Below are 18,413 nucleotides of genomic sequence, written 5' to 3' on the forward strand. Positions count from 1 at the left end.
TTGCTACTATAAATATTTTTAAATTCTTCCTCTTCCTCCTCTCCTCCAAACCAGATTGCCTCTCACCTGGACCTAAGGTCGGTTGGGAGTACTTTGGTAAACAGTACTGGCTGTATAATTTACTGGGCCCAGAACAAAATTAAAATGTGAGACCTCAGCAGGGCGCAGTGGCTCACACCTGTAATGCCAGCAGTTTGGGAGGCTGAGGCAGGCGGATCACAGGATCAGGAGTTCAAGACCAGCCTGACTAACATGGTGAAACATCATCTCTATTAAAAATATAAAAATTAGCTGGGAGTGGTGGTGGGCACCTGTAATTCCAGCTACTCAGGAGACTAAGGCAGAACTGCTTGAACCCAGCAGACAGAGGTTGCAGCGAGCCGAGATCGTGCCACTGCACTCCAGCCTGGGTGACAGAGTAAGACTCCAACTCAAAAAAAAAAAAAAAAAAAAGAGAGAGACTTGTTAAAAATATATTAAGAATTTTCAGGGTGTAGCAGCAGAACACTAAACCAGGCATGGGCCCTTCCTTCTAAGTGAGGCACTGTTGTAAGCACAAGGTCCTGTGTAACTGCACAGGTCACATGCCCAAGAAGGTGGCATTGGTGGCAAGTACAGGGCAGCAGTAGAAAGAAGGAAAGAAGAGTAGAGAAAGGAGATCCCGGTGCTATGCAGCAGTACTTAAGGAAATGCTGGCATGTAATCTCAACCTGAAACTTTCTTAAAAGAAGAACAACAAAAAACAGTTCTGGCTGGATCTATGCAATACAAAGGAACTTTCCCTTAAATCCTCATTAAAACAATGCAAGGATTTTTCATCCCTGTCATTTCTCATTGGGATGAACAGACTGCCAAGGCTCTCCACAATGGAACAGTGTGGGTAAGGAAGGTTGGAAGACCAGGGAATGAGGAAACCATCATGGGGAGGAAAGGACTGAAGCCTAGAGAAGGATCAGAATTCTGCTTTATTTAAAGTCCAGTGGAGAGCATGGACAGCTTTTAATTAAGAATTCCTAAAACTATAATTTTCTTGTTATTTTTAGTCCATCTAGTTCCATGATGTGATGATAGTAAAGCCCTTAGAAAAACCTCAAAAGAGCTGTGAGCTTGTTTCAAGAATAGAAGGTGGGAGAGAATCAGGGAACACAGACTATATTTCTACGCTGCAATGAATCAAAAAAGGTAAAAACAACCCTAACAAGTAGCAGCTATCTGGAGCAGAATTTCTCAGCATTCTTGACATTTAGGGATAGATGATTATCAGCTTGCTTGGTTTATATCCACAAGATGTCAGTAGAACCACCCCAGTTGTGACAACCAAATACTGTCTCTGGACATTAGCAAATGTGCCCAGGTGGGAAGGTAGGGAATGAGTGGGCAATAAGAGAAAATGGGGAAAGCAAAATCATGTCTAGTTGAGAACCAGTGGTCCAGAGAATGAAAAAAAGGATAGGGATATAGGAGGTTTATAAAGGCAGGCACCCAGGTATCACAGCAGAAACAGAAAGCAGGGCCAGTATGCACCAGCACTGTGAGCTGCTCTCTCCGTTCTCAGCAGTGTCTCTCCCAGCTTCTCATTCACGACCTTAGAAGAACCAATCTAAATGCCTAAGAGGTGGGTGCTTTTTTTTTATTGTCAGACAACTAGGAGTGGTAGAAAGCCCAGGCATTCTGGACAGTAAGATAAAGCACAAGTAAGAGAAATGTTTCAGACCTCAGAAAGCTGTTAGTCAACGTATTTGCTGCTAGAAATGTGGTTGTAATTATTTTTAATAACTCAGATATACATTAGATTAAATGGTCTTTTATGGGTGGGTCTGGGACACTAGCGCCATTTATAATATAATTTCTATTGGAAGATGTAGAGTTCCAAACATGAGATTTTATATCACAAACTGTAAACTAGAATGTGTCTGTGTATAGAGATTTTAGAAGAGGCTCTCTTATTTACCACAGGATCGGGGTTCCCACACGTGAGAATCTGTCACTGACTATGGAGAAAGGCACAGCTCCATTTAGAATAACTTTAAGTGTTCAAATGTAGGTACAGTAGCAAAATAGAACAGATGGATTTATTTGGAACATATTAAATTAGCATGTAGCCATCAGCAGGCCTGGGTAATTATTACATAAAAAACAGAGAAAATTCACCAAACCAAGCCACACAAAAACTTAAAACTTATTTTAGTCCTCATGCATTGCCTTAAAATGTATCTTCCCTCTTGAAATTATAATCTCCATTAGAACAAAAATAAACTAGTCAGAGAAACATGCTGAATTTCAACAATGAAACTAAGGGAAGTTCATCTAAAACTCTTACATATCAAAACTCCTGGTTTTTAATTGTTTATTTTAGACACCATAAGCTGTATATTAACCCCCAAGCCAAGAAGCCTGTGCAGCGACCTCAGAATGACTAGAAAAGCCAGGTGCGAAGCCTCAAGGTCTAGAGCCTCTGTGAACCTCATTTTTCCTACTTCAAATCTCCTTTCATTTTAGAGAAATAAGAATGCTGCTGCCCTTCTAAGATTATTGCCCCCTGTGCTCTTGATCACATCTTCTACCTCCTCTGGACCTTGCCCCATCAATCTGCCCAACTTCTCTTCTCACATTTTTCATTTTTCCCTCCCTCTCCTGGGACTTCTTCCTTTAAAGTGACAAAGGCACTCAAACACTGACAACTTAAAACATGTTCTTATTCACACTGCTTCCACCTCAAACCATCTTTATCTTCCTTTCCCACTAGTGGAGAGATCTTCTATCTTATTTCCTCACATTCTATTCATTCTTTTCCTCCTATTCATTCTTTTCCTGCCCCTCTTATTTATATTAACACCGACCTTGCCCAAGGTCACAGTAACCTCATTACCAAATCCAATGCCTAGCTCAAGCCTCCCCTGTCCTACTTCACTGATACATTAGCCTGCTGTCAGGAGACTGAGGACATTTCATGATGGTTCTCTGTATGCTTCTATATTCTTTACTACCATTAAGCAACAAATTAAAATGTCTAACATTAACAGTCAAAAATTTAGACTATAAGCATTTTTTTCTAATGAAAAAAATTTAAATGCATAAGATACGTGATATACTTTTAAAGTACCTGAGGACAAAAGTGTTAATGCTTTAGTTACCTTAAAAATCTCACCATTTTAAGAGTTTTATTTGCAATCTACATCTGTCAAGAGCAAGATGCTAGACACAAAATTAGCACTCAGATGTTTGTGGGATGCATTTCTGGCTAAGTAGAGGGAGGACAGGGTGATAGAAAGTACTGGTTTGGCAGCTAAATGCTCTTTAATCCTGGCTCAAACACTAAATAGATGCGTTTGGGCAAGGCACTTAATCTCTTTGCATATATTTTCACTAGTAAACTGGAAATTCTAATAACTGTCAGATCTCTCTCGGTATCAAAACAGGAATAAAAAAGGAGAAAGTTCTTCGAGAATACAAATCTTTTATCAAATTACTAAGACTTTTTTCTAATGTTAGGAATCCATAAATTCAATGAATATCTTATTCACTTTCATAAGGCATTTACTAAATCTAATTAAATAATAGAGACTGTTGTCACGTAATTGTCCATTAAAGCAAAATCTAGAAAGTGTGTACTTTCTATTCACTCTCAAAAAGTTAAATATACAAGACACTGGGTTGGGGCTACATGGATGAATGGTGTTTCTTGCCAAGAAGAAATTCACTGTCCAGTTTATAAATCGCTTTATTTCAATATTTAAAACAAAGCAGTTTATCTTTGTTTTGTTTTTTGCTGACCATAACTAGACAATTCAGTTATTGTCTAGTTATGGTCAGCAAAAAAAAAAAACAAGATTACTTCAAGGCAACCCCATATAGTATCTGAATCGTCTAGTTATGGTCGGCAAAAACAACTTATCTTAAATACCATGGCCTGCAAACATCAAAGATCAAGTATGAGCTATCCTCTTATTTTGTAAGGGTGGCCTAAGAAGAAAGAGCTGCAAAATGACAAGAAGATTATTGCATAAACCAAGGACAAGCTTCCTTCATGTGGCTGTGTAAACTACATGATCTCTTGTTAAAGCAAAAGATAATTCGGGCTAAACAGGATGGATGAAAAAGCAAAGGGCAAGTCTCAGCGTTCATGGAGAGGTGCAGTAACCATTTGCTGTAGTTGTCTAAATTTTTCCATGAATACTCTCTAACTTACACACAGTGAGCATACAGTACTTGTCAAGTGCCTAAAAAGGTACAATTATCCTAAGATGACCATGGAATGAGTATCATCCATGGTGCCTAGATTTTTCACGTGCTCCTCCCACAGAAAAAGTTATAATCATTTTCTCATTGATACATAAGTTCATATAGGAACTTAGATTTGCTCCTTCAATACTTTTCACATATTTATCACACGTCAGTATACTTGGAATTATTTGTTTAGTGTTGGTTTTTCTTATTAGACTCAAAGTTTTATAAGGATGGGAACATGTTCGACTTTCTTCTTTATATAGCTTCTGTTAGTCAGCAACATATGCTGTGGAATGAATGAATTGATGATTTCAAAATCCACTCAACTGCAGGAACTTTGATCTCTAACAGATAAGGGTTATCAATCGTTGTTTATAAGAAGATATGCCCTTAAGAAAAGCTTTCTTAAAACTAATTTCAGTAGTGTAACTTAATTTCTACTCTTTTTGTAGGACACTAACAGACACTATTTTCTTTTCTTTACTTTATTTATTTTTTTTTTTTGAAACAGGGTATCACTTTGTTGCCAAAGCAGGAGTCAGGCATTCAGTGGGCATGATCATAGCTCACTGCAACCTAGAACTCCTGAGCTCAAGGAATCCTCCTGCCTCAGCCACCTGAGTAACTGGGACTACAGGCCCAAACCACTGTGCCAGCTAGTTTTTTAAAAATTTTCCTGTAAAGATGGAGTCCCATTTTACTTCCAGGCTGGCCTCAAACTCATGGCCTCAAGCAATCCTCCCATCTCAGTCTCCCCAAGTGCTAGGATTACAGGCATAAGCCACCACGCCCAGCCATTCTTCTTTTCTAATACCAATAAACTGACAAATAGAGTACATATGCACTTTGGAATATGACATTAATCAGCTACTAAAATTAAAATCAGGTTACAAATCCTCAAAATTATCAGAAGTATACATGCAAATGAAAAACCCAGACCACAGAACAAAAATAGAAATATCAAAAAAATGACAAAATATTAACAACAGTATATGAATACAGCAATAGAATTAAGACCAAACATATCTATAATAACAATAAATGTAATGCTAAACTCACCAATTAAGAAAAAAGACCTTCAGATCATATTTTTAAACAAATTTTAAAAACTCAACTATATGTTTTATGCAAGAGACAGAAAAATAAAGAGACTCAGAAAGCTGGAAATAAAAAGGAAGTGCAAAGAAATAGCAAACAAATACAGGCGTTAAAAAAACAAAGATCCCAATAGTACTATAAGATTACTTCAAGGCAACAGTGCCAAATAAGACGAGGCAGAATCCATTATAAAGAAATATCTTCTATAAAGAAATGTTTTCTTATAAAAAGAAATTTGACAGAATTGGATTTGAATTTCAAGGAGGAAAAGCTCGTATATAGACTGAATTCAAAACTTGTTAGGAAAGATCTCCCCAATACTTCATTCCACTTTTCATTTGGATATTACCAATATTAGAAAAAAGAATATCACAATAGATATTACAAACATTAAAAATGTTACTAGAAATATATAAGCAACCGCATGCCACTAAATTTGAAAATTATAAAATGCACAAATTCCTAGAAAAACACATGATAACTAGAAAGAAAAAATAGAAAATATGAATATTCTTCCATGTACCTATTTTAAAAATTGAAGCCTGAGCAACATAGGGAGACCCTATCCCTACAAAAAGCAGCAAAATTGTAAAAACTAGTCAGGCATGGCAGTGTGCACCTGTAGTCCCCACTACTCCAGAGGCTGAGGTGGGAGGCTCACTTAAGCCCAGGAGGGCACATCTGTAGTGAGCTGTGATCGCACCATTACCTCCAGCCTGAGTGACAGAGCAAGACCCTGTCTCAAAAACAAAGAAAAAAATTAGCTCGCCTTGGCCTCCAAAGGGCTTGGATTACAAGTGTAAGCCACCACGCCTGGCCTAAGTCTATAATTTAAAATTTTTCCATAAAAAATTAGGCTGAGATGACTTCCCAATTAATTACTCCAAAAAGAAATTTTTTTTTGTTTTTTAAAAGAACTAATTTTACACAAACTCTTCCAGAGAATAGAAGAATAATCTCTGAGCTCATTTTACAAAGCCAGAAAAACCTTGATAATAAAGCTTGAGAAGAAAATTACAGGAAAAGAAAAATGCATGTCAATTTCAAATATGAATATAAATGCAAAGCATCCTAAACCTAGTAACAGCAACTCTAAATAGTGATAAAAATCATAATACATTACAGGCACACTAGGCTTAGTCCAAGAATTCTAGATCTGTTTGACATTCAAAAACATCAAGCAGTGAAATGAATCACATAAACCGATCAATATGATACACTGTATTAACAGAATAAATAATAAAAATTATTTGATTGCTTAACTAGGTAGAAGAAAATAATTTGATATAATTTAATATTCATTCATGAGAAATATTCTTAGTAAAATAGAAATAGAAGCAAATTTCCTTAATCTGACAAAGAGTATTTACAAAAAAGCCTACAGCAAGAATCATGTTTAATGGAGAAACGTTAAAAATGTTCCCTGGTATCATGAATGAGACTAGAGTATCTGTTATTGTCAGTTCTACTCAAGATTGTATTGGAATTTCTAACCAGTAAAATAAAACAAGGACAAAAATAATCAAAGATCGCTAGGAAAGAAAGAAAAATCTCATTGACAGATCACATGTTTATTCACATGCAAAGTCCAAAAGAATCACAGACAACTTAATAATTTAGAAAGGTAATTAAATTCAGAGTCAATATAAAAAATTAGTTTATTTCTAATATTATCAAAAGATAATCAGAATATAAAAATTTTATAAATGATACCATTTATAGTAACATAAAATATCTAAGAATCAATTAAAGATGTATAAGATCATTAGACTGAAAACTACAAAACTTTAATGGAGGAATATATAAGATTTGTGGACTGTAACACTTAATATTACAAAAATATTAACTCTCCCCTGCTGATCCACAGATTTATATCCTAGCAGCATAAGGAAAGTATCATTGATGGGCATGTGTCAGAAATTTTAAAATCAGAAAAGGTTAACTATAATTATATTAGAAAACCTAACATACAGTTATTATGATTAAAAACAACTTAGAATTATGACAGAGAGGAGTGGTGACGGCAGGGCATTACTTACCCTACCCAGAAGAAAATTCATTCGTACTAATGTAAACCCTGACTATTTAACCTGTTTACCTAGAATTACGATACATCTAGGTTGGGAGCATGATGGCAGAGAGAGAGAACTATGTAGTCACCTATCCTTGGGGAAAGTAAAGAAATAATGACTCAAATCAACAAAGAGCTTAATAAGTAAATTAATTCGAAATATGAAGAGAATTGTAAAGAGAAATGACAAGAATTAAGAATAAATGTTTCTGGCAGAGCCTAGAAGACTTAAACAACTAGTAATAAACTACTGTTTTGAGAAGTCGTTTTTAAAAACACTATTTGATTTTTTTCATCTGTATTCCTGTTACTTAGAGGAAAAAAAATTTCACAGATGCTTTTACATGACAGTTGTCATGTTTTTAAAATGAACTAGAAAAATACATTATAATTATTGGTAACTATGAATTAACAGCCTATGCATTCCTTAAATTTTTTCTTTTCTTTTCTTTTGAGACAGGGTCTCATTCTGGAGTGCAGCGGCCTGATCTCAGCTCACCACAAACACTGTCTCCTAGGTTCAAGCAATTCTTATGCCTCAGCCTCCCAAGTTGGGACTACAGGCACGTGCCACCACATATGGCTAATTTTTGGCATTTTTAGTAGAGATGTGTTTTCACCATGTTAGCCAGGTTGGTTTCTAACTCCTGGCCTCAAGAGATCTGCCTGCCTCAGCCTCCCAAAGTGCTGGGATTACAGGTGTTGAGCCACTGCATCCAGCCTCATTCCTTAATTTTTAAAAATCCACATATAATGTTTCAATTACAATTTTTCCCTCCATAAAGACTGACCATATCTCCAGACTATCTTGGGCTCCAACCTATCATCTTTTACTAGCTGAACATGCAACAATGACTTTAAGAGCCTAAATTTTCTAATATTCAAATTCATGTTTTATTATTGTTTAAAAATACTGAGCTACCCGTTAGTGTGTCCATATTTCTGTCAGTGACATCATTCTCCCAGTCACTTTATTCTAAGATTCTTCATATAGGCAGAGCTGATAAGTCAATAAATTTTGTCAATTCTTTTATGACCAGAATAAAACACACCTTTATCATTTATGCCCTAACTTCCTGTAAGAGTTTCTTTAATAATCTCCTAACCCTGTCAGTCCTCATACTACATACCACTGACAGGCTAAAACTTCTGTCTGGAATGTCCCTCCATACTTCTCTGCTTTTGAAGACGACATGCTCTGTCATTCTTCTGGTGTTTTTTTTCATTGTACTTATCACAACATGATACGTTATATATACATGTATTTGTCTGACTTACTTCCTATCATCACACTAGATGGAAAGTTCCATGAGAGCAGGGACTTTGTCTTGTTCACTCCAGTATCCCATTGTTTAGAAAAGTACAAGGTGAAGGCTCAAAAAATAATTTTTAATGAATGAATAATTTAATTCACTAATTTAACAAGTTTACATAGTAAGCACTATAATGGAGAAATGTGAAAAAGCAATGAATAGCCCAATACAGTGTGATCAGAAAAGAAGAAAGATGAAACACTAAGGATGGTCTCTAAATCCAAACTTGGTAAATCAGTTTTCTGAACAGAAGAAGTGACATCTAAGTTCTTGATGTAACTTGAGAGATGAACAAGAAATAGGCAACTGAAGGCAGGAAAGGAAACAGCATGAAATTCGACTGGGGTATGCAAGGGTCAGGGGTAGGGGATGAATATATTCAAAAACCTGAAAAATGTTCCATATGCAGAATAAGAGAACAAAGTGAGGCCAGAGAGGTAAGCAAAAGCCGTATCATGAAGGGCTATGTCAGTCATGTTAATGTGTTCTGAATTTACCCTAAAAGCTACCAGAAAGCACTGAAGAGTTTTTAGCAGTATAACACTATTAACACCATTAGACCATCATCCCAGCGGAACACCTGGCTGCAATATGAAGAGTGAAGTTAGGGAATAAGATAAGAAGCACTTGTGCCCAGGAGTTCAAGACCAGCCTGGGCAACATAGTGAAATTCCATCTCTATAAAAAACACAGAATTAGCCAGGCATGATGGTATGTGCCTGTGGTCCCAGCTACTAAGGAGGCTGAGGTGGGAGCATCACTTGAGCCCAGGAGGTTGAGGCTGCAGTGAGCTGTGATTGTGCTACTGCACTCTAACCTGAGTGACTAAGCAAGATGCTGTCTCCAAAAAAAAAAAAAAAGACAAGAAGCAGAGAGAGAGAGATGAGATGAAATGAATGATAGTTACCTAGTATCAGAATGGAGTAAGTGAACATTCAGGAGGTAGGATCAATAGGACTGGCTGGCTAACTAGATGCTTGAAGTGAAAGATAGGAAGAGTCAAGGATAATGCTTGGGTTTCCAGCTTAGGCAGCCAAGTGGACAGTGGTCTTTTCATTGAGATAAAGCACATCTAATAAAAGGCAGATTTGATTGGATGATAAAGGAGTTTAGAGAGATAAAGAGATAAATTACAGGTGCTGGTGAGACTTCCAAGTGAACAGTGTTAGTAGGTGAATTGACAGACATGACTGAAGCTCAGGATGAAGACATAAATTTGGAAATCATTAACATATGGATGATAACTGACGCCAGGGGAATGAATGAAATCACCCCTGGAGGGTTTACATACAAAAAAGAATGCATAGTATTCCCTGGGAAACCTCGACATTTTAAAAGACAGATAGAGACAGAAGAACCTAAGAAGGAGATTGAGAAAATAGAAAAGTATAGAGGAAAACCAAGAAAGTAGAGTCAAAGAATGAAAGCTAATGTTTCAGAAAGAGGGGTAGTCACATTGTTTAATGTTAAAGCAGGGCAAGAAATTTATAGACCGAAACTTGTCCATTCAGTTTAACAAGGAACATTGGCAATCCTGATAAGAACAGTTTCAGTGAGAACAAAAGCTATTATTTCAGAGATATAAACATTGAGTCAGAGGTAAAGCAGATCATAAATGCACACAATGCCAAGAAGTTTGACTTTAACAAGAAAAGAAAGAGAACAAATGCTAAAAGGGGAGAAGGGGTAAGGTGTATAATTTGTTTTAAGAAGGGTGGATTTGAATATATTTAAATGTTTTGAGGAAGAAGCCAGTTTAGAGACAGGCTGAAGGTAAATGGTAACTGCTCTGAGAAGGAAGGAGGGAGTGCATCTGCAGAGTACAGATGTTGGAATAGCTTTTGGCCACCAGGAGATAACTTTAAGTTCAGTTCAGATGGATAATACAAAAGCTACTCTCTGGTTAAAAATGATCTAAATGTTTCTCATTTTCAAATTTTAAAACAAATGCCTCAGTCTATTTAATTTTACACATATTGAAATATAAATTTAAAATAAAATACCCTTTTAAATTACTGAATTACCTGCCCCCCCAAAACAAGTACTAATAATACTCAAAGCTATAGAAAAGTGGCCCTCAACCCCCAGGCCACACATAGGTACCAATCCATAGCCTGTTAGGAGCTGGGCGGCACAGCAGAAGGTAAAGCATGACCGCCTCGGCTCTACCTCCTGTCTGATAAGCAGTAGCATTAAATTCTCACAGGAGCACAAACCCCATTGTGATCTGCACATGTGAGGGATCTAGTTTGCACCCTCCTCATACAAATCTAATGCCTGATGATCTGAGATGGAATGGTTTCATCCCAAAACCATCCCCCTCCCTTTCATCTGGTCCATGGAAACATTGTCTTCCATGAAACCAGTCCCTGGTGCCAAAAATGTTGGGGATTGCTGCTATAGAAGGTAAGCTGAAACTGGAATGGATGTAACTTCTCGATAAGTCTTTTAATTTGGTATAACCCTTTGGAAACCAATTTCCTACTATGTATCAAAAATGTAAATATTCACACTAATTATATTTCTGGGAATCTAGCCCAAGGAAACATAAAATATTGTTACAAAATATTTTTTACATTTAAAAAGTAAGTCCAGCATATATCTCATGCCTCTTCTAAAGATTTCTTCAAGCCTCCTAGCAACAGTAACCTTACTTTTCTTGAACACCTATAGCACCTGCCTGTATTACTCTACTATTCATTTGGCACTTGGTATATGGCATCTTCCCAACATTACCCAGAGTAATATTTTTAAGTGTTATAGGACACATCCTCTATTTTCTCTGTCCAGGCAGCCAATTTTTCTGTACAGAGCAAAGGAATATAATATCCTCCATGTGACTCTGTGCTTTAGCCTATCTATTTGTCATTCATTAAGAATATTATAATGAAAATGTACTAGAAATAACTGTTAGAGATTAGAAACAAGTAAATGTTGCTAGAATGCCTCAAATAATAACCCTCCAGGTTTTAGCAACTGAAAGCTGAACTATTTTATGCATTTTTCATACAAAATATATTTAAAGTGCACATTTTAAAAATTTATCTTTCATCAGGAAAGTTTCTTCTAATACATTTAATTCCTTCTAAAAGAAAAGGCTGGCTTCTAGAAGTGGGTAAAGGAAAGTTTCATATGAAACTTGAAATGAGAATTGGGAAAATGAAATAAAAGGAAAAAAAAATCTAAGATCAAGTAGAAGATTCAAACCTGCTTCTTCACTATTAAACAATTACACCTACGAAAAAAGTGACTATTCTGTAAGAAACGTAATTAATATTCAAAGATTGTCAAAAACACCAAAAGCCTATTAGCCCTCTATAATCTAACAATTAAAAGTAAGAAGTAATAGTTCAAAGATGAAACATCTTTGGTTTGAGGCCAAAAGAGAAAAAGAAACAATCAAGAGACTAGATAGTATAAAGATGACAGCAGCAAAAAAGTAAGAAACAGAAATGATATCATGTTCTGCATATTATGCAGTGGGTAAACTAGAAAAGGCATTGTTACCAGCAAAAATTACAACTCAATTAGACTAAAAAGATCTTGAGATGTGTTTTATGCATCTAGCTGAATAAAGATATCTCAATGATTACTGTTTGGGACAATAGTCTGATAATTGGTAGAGTTCCCTCCTCCCTACTACAGAGTTCTTTTTAATCTAAAGAAAAGACAAGCAATCATCAAATACTCTGATGCTATATACAAAAATGGCTGCCTACTACCCTATTATAACTAGGTTTTACAAATTTCATCACTACCTTATAATTTTAATTATAAGTAGAACTCACTGCTGAATTCTGTTTAATACTTTTCTTTACATACCCTAATTTGCATTTTTAAAGTTAAGGCATTTTCAAGGAGTCAATACATTAAAAATTCATAATTTATATATTTTATAGAATTCAAATTAGGCTCAAATTAGGCTGCCATATAAATGAGCTGGGCATAGGCTGTTGGTTATAAAAGACAAAATTATTATTTTTAATGATTGCTTCTCATGTAAATTAAACATTTCAGATCTTTTCATGGTAGAGCCTAGTTAAGATTCAGAAACCTCATCCTAGTTATAGGCCTCAAAATTCAACACTTTAAAGGGAATTATAATACCACTATCTTGAGCATCTTATTAAAAGAATTTGATATAAAGAATAAAAACATTTCTATCTATCAAACCTCAAAAATAGAAACCTCATTGTCTAATTCATTTACTCTATGATAAAAATAACTTCTCCAAATGGAATATTTGGCAATTTATATTACCGACTGAGTCAATGAATCCAAGTAATGGATAGCAAAACTGGAAGAATCACTTCTGCCTATGTATATTTTGCCAACTATCTCCTCAATAACAATAGCTGATTAACAGTCATCTGCCATATGTATATCAAAATAGAATTAAAACCAACATCTTCCCTTTACTAACTAACTGACTCTAAACTGGAATACTTGGGATAACAGATCATGATTTTTAAAACATTAACACGAAAATGGTCTTTGTATTATTTTCCTATATTCTGCCCAATGTACAGTCCTATTTGTGAGACAGCAGTCAAATATTACCTCAATTCTTACACTGAAGATAAAGAAAGAGAAAAGACAACTAATGTCTTAGCATAATCAAAAGTATCCAACAAAAATTGCCAGGTACCATAAGGATAAATAAAAAACAACCAAAGCTTTTAGAGAAATGGCTCGATAAATAATTTTAACACTTCCTGTCTATGCAAGCTAAGAGGAAGATTAAACCCTGAAAAGATCTGGGTTGAAATGACATAAGCTTCTGGGGAGAGACAGAGGAGATGGAACTTTAGCGTTTTGGACACATACCTTTCATTTGAGAATAATCTCATACACCATAATAAAAGAAAATTTAAAACTATTCAACATACCAAAGAACAAGGAGCAACTAGTCTGGTTATTTCAACTTTAAACTTCTCAGTTACCAATATCTTTATAGCCAGATAAACACCCAGTAAATAAATACTAGAGTTTTTTTTAAACTGTGACTGAATTTAGGTGCAGAAAATAATTAAATTACTGTTAAAATGGCCAGAATTTGCTAATCAATTGATGTTTAAATAAAACATTTGGGTTTATAGACTATATTGAGAATGATTTGGCAAAGAAAAGATGAGGATAAAATCTGTTCAATACTATCTGATTTCAGTAAGGCAACTCAAATTTCCAACGTGGAACAACATTTTTAATTAAAGATTACATTCCACCTTCTTTATCTTTCAGAATTTCTGGAGCAAATCTGTTTTACCCAATTACATACTTTCAAAATTTTCAATTAATAAATACCTTTGCGGGGAAATGATTTTTAAATCACCAAAAAGTCAAAGGACAAGATGTTCAAGACTTTAGATAGCATCTGAGAAAGAATACAACCAGGGAATGGCTTTATCAAGGCGGTCAAAGTTCAGAATGGCAGAATTCCTTCCCTGTTGTAATGAATATACTGCAGCTTCCGGTGGTTTAGTGACTATCACTGGGTGTGGGAGTAAAACAGAAGGGAAAAGCCTCACACAGAAAGCTGAATGGCCCAAAGAAAACCTAAGTGGTGACAAGAGCCTAAAGGCACATGCAGGTACGCATCTTTTATGTTGGATGTGATACACTTACATGGCCCCTGTTGAATCTCTTGGGGACCAACAGTAAAGCAAGTTTAGAACTTCAAATCTTGAGACATCTATAGCAAGATGCTGATCCAATGTGGCTCCAAATATCTTCTGTTTTCCTGGCTCACCTGAAGAGGAAAAAACACTACAGAGGATGTGGGAACTGAATTTCTTTATGTAGTTTCTTCTAGAGCAACTGTCTGAAAGTTTTGGCCCAATCCTTTATGAAGTCTGGAGATGAGACACTTGGAGGACTAGTGAAAAACAAAATTCAAATGAAAAGGTGGAGTGAGACATCTAAAAGGGGAATACGAGAGCAAAAGATAATCGTCGTAGGTAAATCAGTGTTTCTAATCCTTAGGTGGACTCAGGTGGGAGGAGGCAGAGAAAGGAGAGGAAAAAAAATTCACAGATGTTTCTCCCTCCACTCCCTCACCCCAATTGCTACTCAAAATTCATGAACTGCCTAGGCTTTATGACCACAATTAGGGAGTGAATAAGCAAGATTACTTGGAAGGTTTAAGCATTTTGTCCAGTCTCCCTCCCCGGGCTGAATGGCATTATTAGGCAGCAGGGAGGCCTTTCATGTAATGCTTTTTTTTTTTTCTAAGAAAAGATTCTGGTGGAATACAGCTTGAAGCAATAAAGAAAGAGAAAAATTAATTGAATTTGTACAAAAATGGAAGTCACAGGACAATATACCATATTGACAAAGTTTATCTAATTATGTTTTTCAAAAGGGGTGGGACAGATTTCACGAAATAAGAAATCAGAATAAAAAGTAGTTTTAGCTCCCAAATTATAGAAAATATTTTGAAACTAAGCAACACAAACTACATGCTTTATTCTTCTATGAAATATTATCCTTGGAAAGATAATCTTTAAAAAACTAAGATTGACAGAACCAAGTCTGATATATATGACCACACGAAAAGCCTAAAAATTTAGTCCATAATATTAATTAGATTCATTCTTAATTAACTTATATTTTTTCTTAAAACATTTAACCTAAACTTTGCATACTCCAGCATTCATGTAATAGCCAAGGACATAAAACAATTTTTTTTCCAAATATGCTCCATTTTAACCAGAATTTATTTGAATTATGTCTGGTAAAAATACTGGTATTTTTCTGAAAAATAAGACTGGAGAATGAATTAGATCCTTACCTGACGTGGCTGTTCATTCATTCGTTGTGGGTCTGATTTCACTTTATTACTAGGATGATTTGTGACTTTGGTTACGGGTTGTTTGAAAATTGATGCTGTTTGTCTAATTGGCAATGTTGTATTCAAGTCTGGTTTACCCTGTGAATATAAATGTATTTTTATTTAAAATATTAATACAATCAGAAGACTTCTAGTTCAAAAATCTATTACTTGAAATCAAATTATTCCAAACTTCTCAGTCTATTGCAGCATTTTAAATACTCCAAAGTGCATTTAAAGCACTTAATATGTAATACATGCATACGTTTCCTCAAAATAAATAAAAAGCTTTTTATATACTTTTAAGTGTAAGAGAATTCTCTATATGAAGTTCATATCTGATTAGCAAGGTACTAAAAACTTTTAAATGAACAAATGTTTACTGTTGGTTTATACAAAAAAAGAACTTTGGGGTTTGTTTAGAGACAGGGTCTCACTGTGTTGCCCAGGCTGGAGCACAATGACATGATCATGGCTCACAGCAGCCTTGACCTCCAGGGCTCAAGCAATCCTCCCACCTCAGCCTCTCCAGTAGCTGGGACTATAAGGACGTGCCAGAACACTAGGCTAATTTTTGTATTTTTTGTAGACATGGGGTCTCCCTACATTGCCAGGCTGGTCTCAAAATTCCTGGACTGAAGCAATTTGCAGCCCTCAGCCTCCCAAAGTGCTGGGATTACAGGTGAGCCACGACACCCAGGGAAGAACCTTAAGGATAACACTCAGGATAGCAATCATTTCTACATTCTGCAAATGGAGGAAGATATTGATATACTTGGGCATTAAAATATATTATATTAAAATATAAACAACTTGATCAGCAGTTAGGAGGCCAGATTTACATAAAACCACATAAATTAACCTCTTTCATATAAAAGTAGGTAAGTAGAAATGGAAATTCTAATTCCAGCAAACAGAACTCAATTTACAAAAACGTGATAAGGAAGTATTCCTTATTTTTAATATATCATAGGTCTTTGAATAATGTCGTTTTGTTCAATGTCTTTTTGTTAGAACAATGATGAGAAAAAAAATAATCCATGCCCAGCCTAAGCCCATCTGTGTGAAGTTAGCATGTTCTCCCCAGGTCTGTTTGGGTTTTCTCTACGTACTCCTGTTTCCTCTCACCTTGAGAAGGTGAGTGAACTTTACATTCAGTGGTGCATCCCCATGGTCCCAGCCTGAGCAAGTATGAGTGTGACCTGTGATGGGATGGGGTCCTGTCCAGGGCGGGTTCCCACCTGGTACCCTGAGTTGCTGAAAGAGGCTCTGGCCACCCACGACTCTGAACTGGAATCAGTGGGTGAATAATCTTTTTATATTAATCTTTCTTAAATATGCATGGAGCTCACATTAATTTCAGTGTTTATCATCAGAAGTGTTTTGGTCTTTATTTAGAAGTTTGAGATGTTTTGTGACCAGAAATATGCCATAGGAACTTAATTTTTGTTTGTATCAGTTAGCCTAGAGTAAATAGGTTTCATTATACGTCATTTGGCCAAGTCAGTTTCCAAGAACCTATCAACATTAAGTGAGGACTTACTGAATATTGTATTTAATACTTTTAAAGGAGACTTAACATTGAAGCTGAAAGCCACATCACTTATTTATCTAGTTTTAATCAACCAATAAATCAAGTCTAAGATGTGTTCCAGTGATGACAAAATGTAGCACAGACCTGCTATTAAGTTATTTTGCAATACTCTTAACAAGAAAGAAAAGGGAGAAAACACAATTGTTGTGTGTGTGATTCTGGCAAAAAAGATGAAAAGTTATATATACCTGAAAACAAAAAACATCTCATAAATTTTTGACACAGAAATAAATTTGATAAATTAACAGGATATTTGATGAACTTCTATCTTTACTACTAACCCCACATAGAAATTATAACATCAACTTCCATGCTCCAAAACAGTGGTTCTCAAGCGTGAGCATGCATCAGAATCACCCAGAGGGCTTGTTAAAACACAGATGACTGAGTCTCACCCCTGGCACTGGGCATTTGGCAGGTCTGAAATAAAGCCCAGGAATCTGTGTTTCTACTAAGGTCTCAGGTGATACTGATGCTGCTAATCAGGGGACCACACTTGGAAAAGCACAGCTCTAAAACAAAGATTGCAAATTGGTGGCAGGTGGATCAAGCCCAACCCAGAGATGTGTTCAGTTTTTAGTGCCTTTAATAAATTAAGTCAGCACCTAAAAATCTAGAGTCTTCATATAAAATCCAGAATTCTAGCTTCGTTTAAAAACTGAAAGATCTAGAAATATGGACTTGGTTTGGCAGCAATAGGCCGTGACTGATTGTATTGGCTGTCCACTAATGGCCTCAGGGTCTACCGTTGCAACATTCCTCAACAACTCACATTTGCATTACCTGTCTGGGCCTGTAGGCACTGAGTCTGTGACCTCTATTTTAAAAATATTAGCGTGCCTAGAAAGGTAAGCCTCACAATAATCTGACAATTGTTACCATTACAGTATTATTTAGATCCACTATCCACCTCTACCCCGCCCCACACAACACAGCCCTCCTGTATGTTTGTATTGGGCAATCCTGTCATTCCTTTATCTCATTTTTTCTCCCAATGTCTCTGCTTACCTTTAAAAACTATGCTCATCTCAAATGACTCTAACAGTATTATTTCTCAGGTATTTAGCTTTATCTTTATGGACTTTCAAAAAATATATAATGTGTAAATTTGGCAACAAGCTGCAAAGTAACCACTAAGGTTGCCAACTCTACAAAGGGTGAGGCTCAGGGATACGCACTTTAAGTGCTCTTCTGGTCATTCTGTGATGCAAAGAAAGTTTGAACACCTCTGATTTATGACATCTAGACCATTTGGAGGCCCTAAATGAAGTCACCCAACCT

At 35.9% G+C, this 18,413-nt stretch overlaps 1 protein-coding gene across 1 annotated transcript in view; it reads right to left on the reverse strand.

The window, feature by feature from the left end:
• MBD2 (methyl-CpG binding domain protein 2) overlaps window positions 1-18,413 on the reverse strand; it is a 69,667-nt gene that overhangs the window by 20,677 nt on the left and 30,577 nt on the right. Inside the window, exon 3 of the mRNA XM_002757252.7 lies at window positions 15,500-15,637. Within this exon, the coding sequence (XP_002757298.3) occupies window positions 15,500-15,637 (138 nt within the window). The remainder of the gene's footprint in view (window positions 1-15,499; window positions 15,638-18,413) is intronic.

Source organism: Callithrix jacchus, chromosome 13 (assembly GCF_049354715.1).
Source record: "Callithrix jacchus isolate 240 chromosome 13, calJac240_pri, whole genome shotgun sequence".
NCBI classification, from domain to species: Eukaryota; Metazoa; Chordata; class Mammalia; order Primates; family Cebidae; genus Callithrix; species Callithrix jacchus.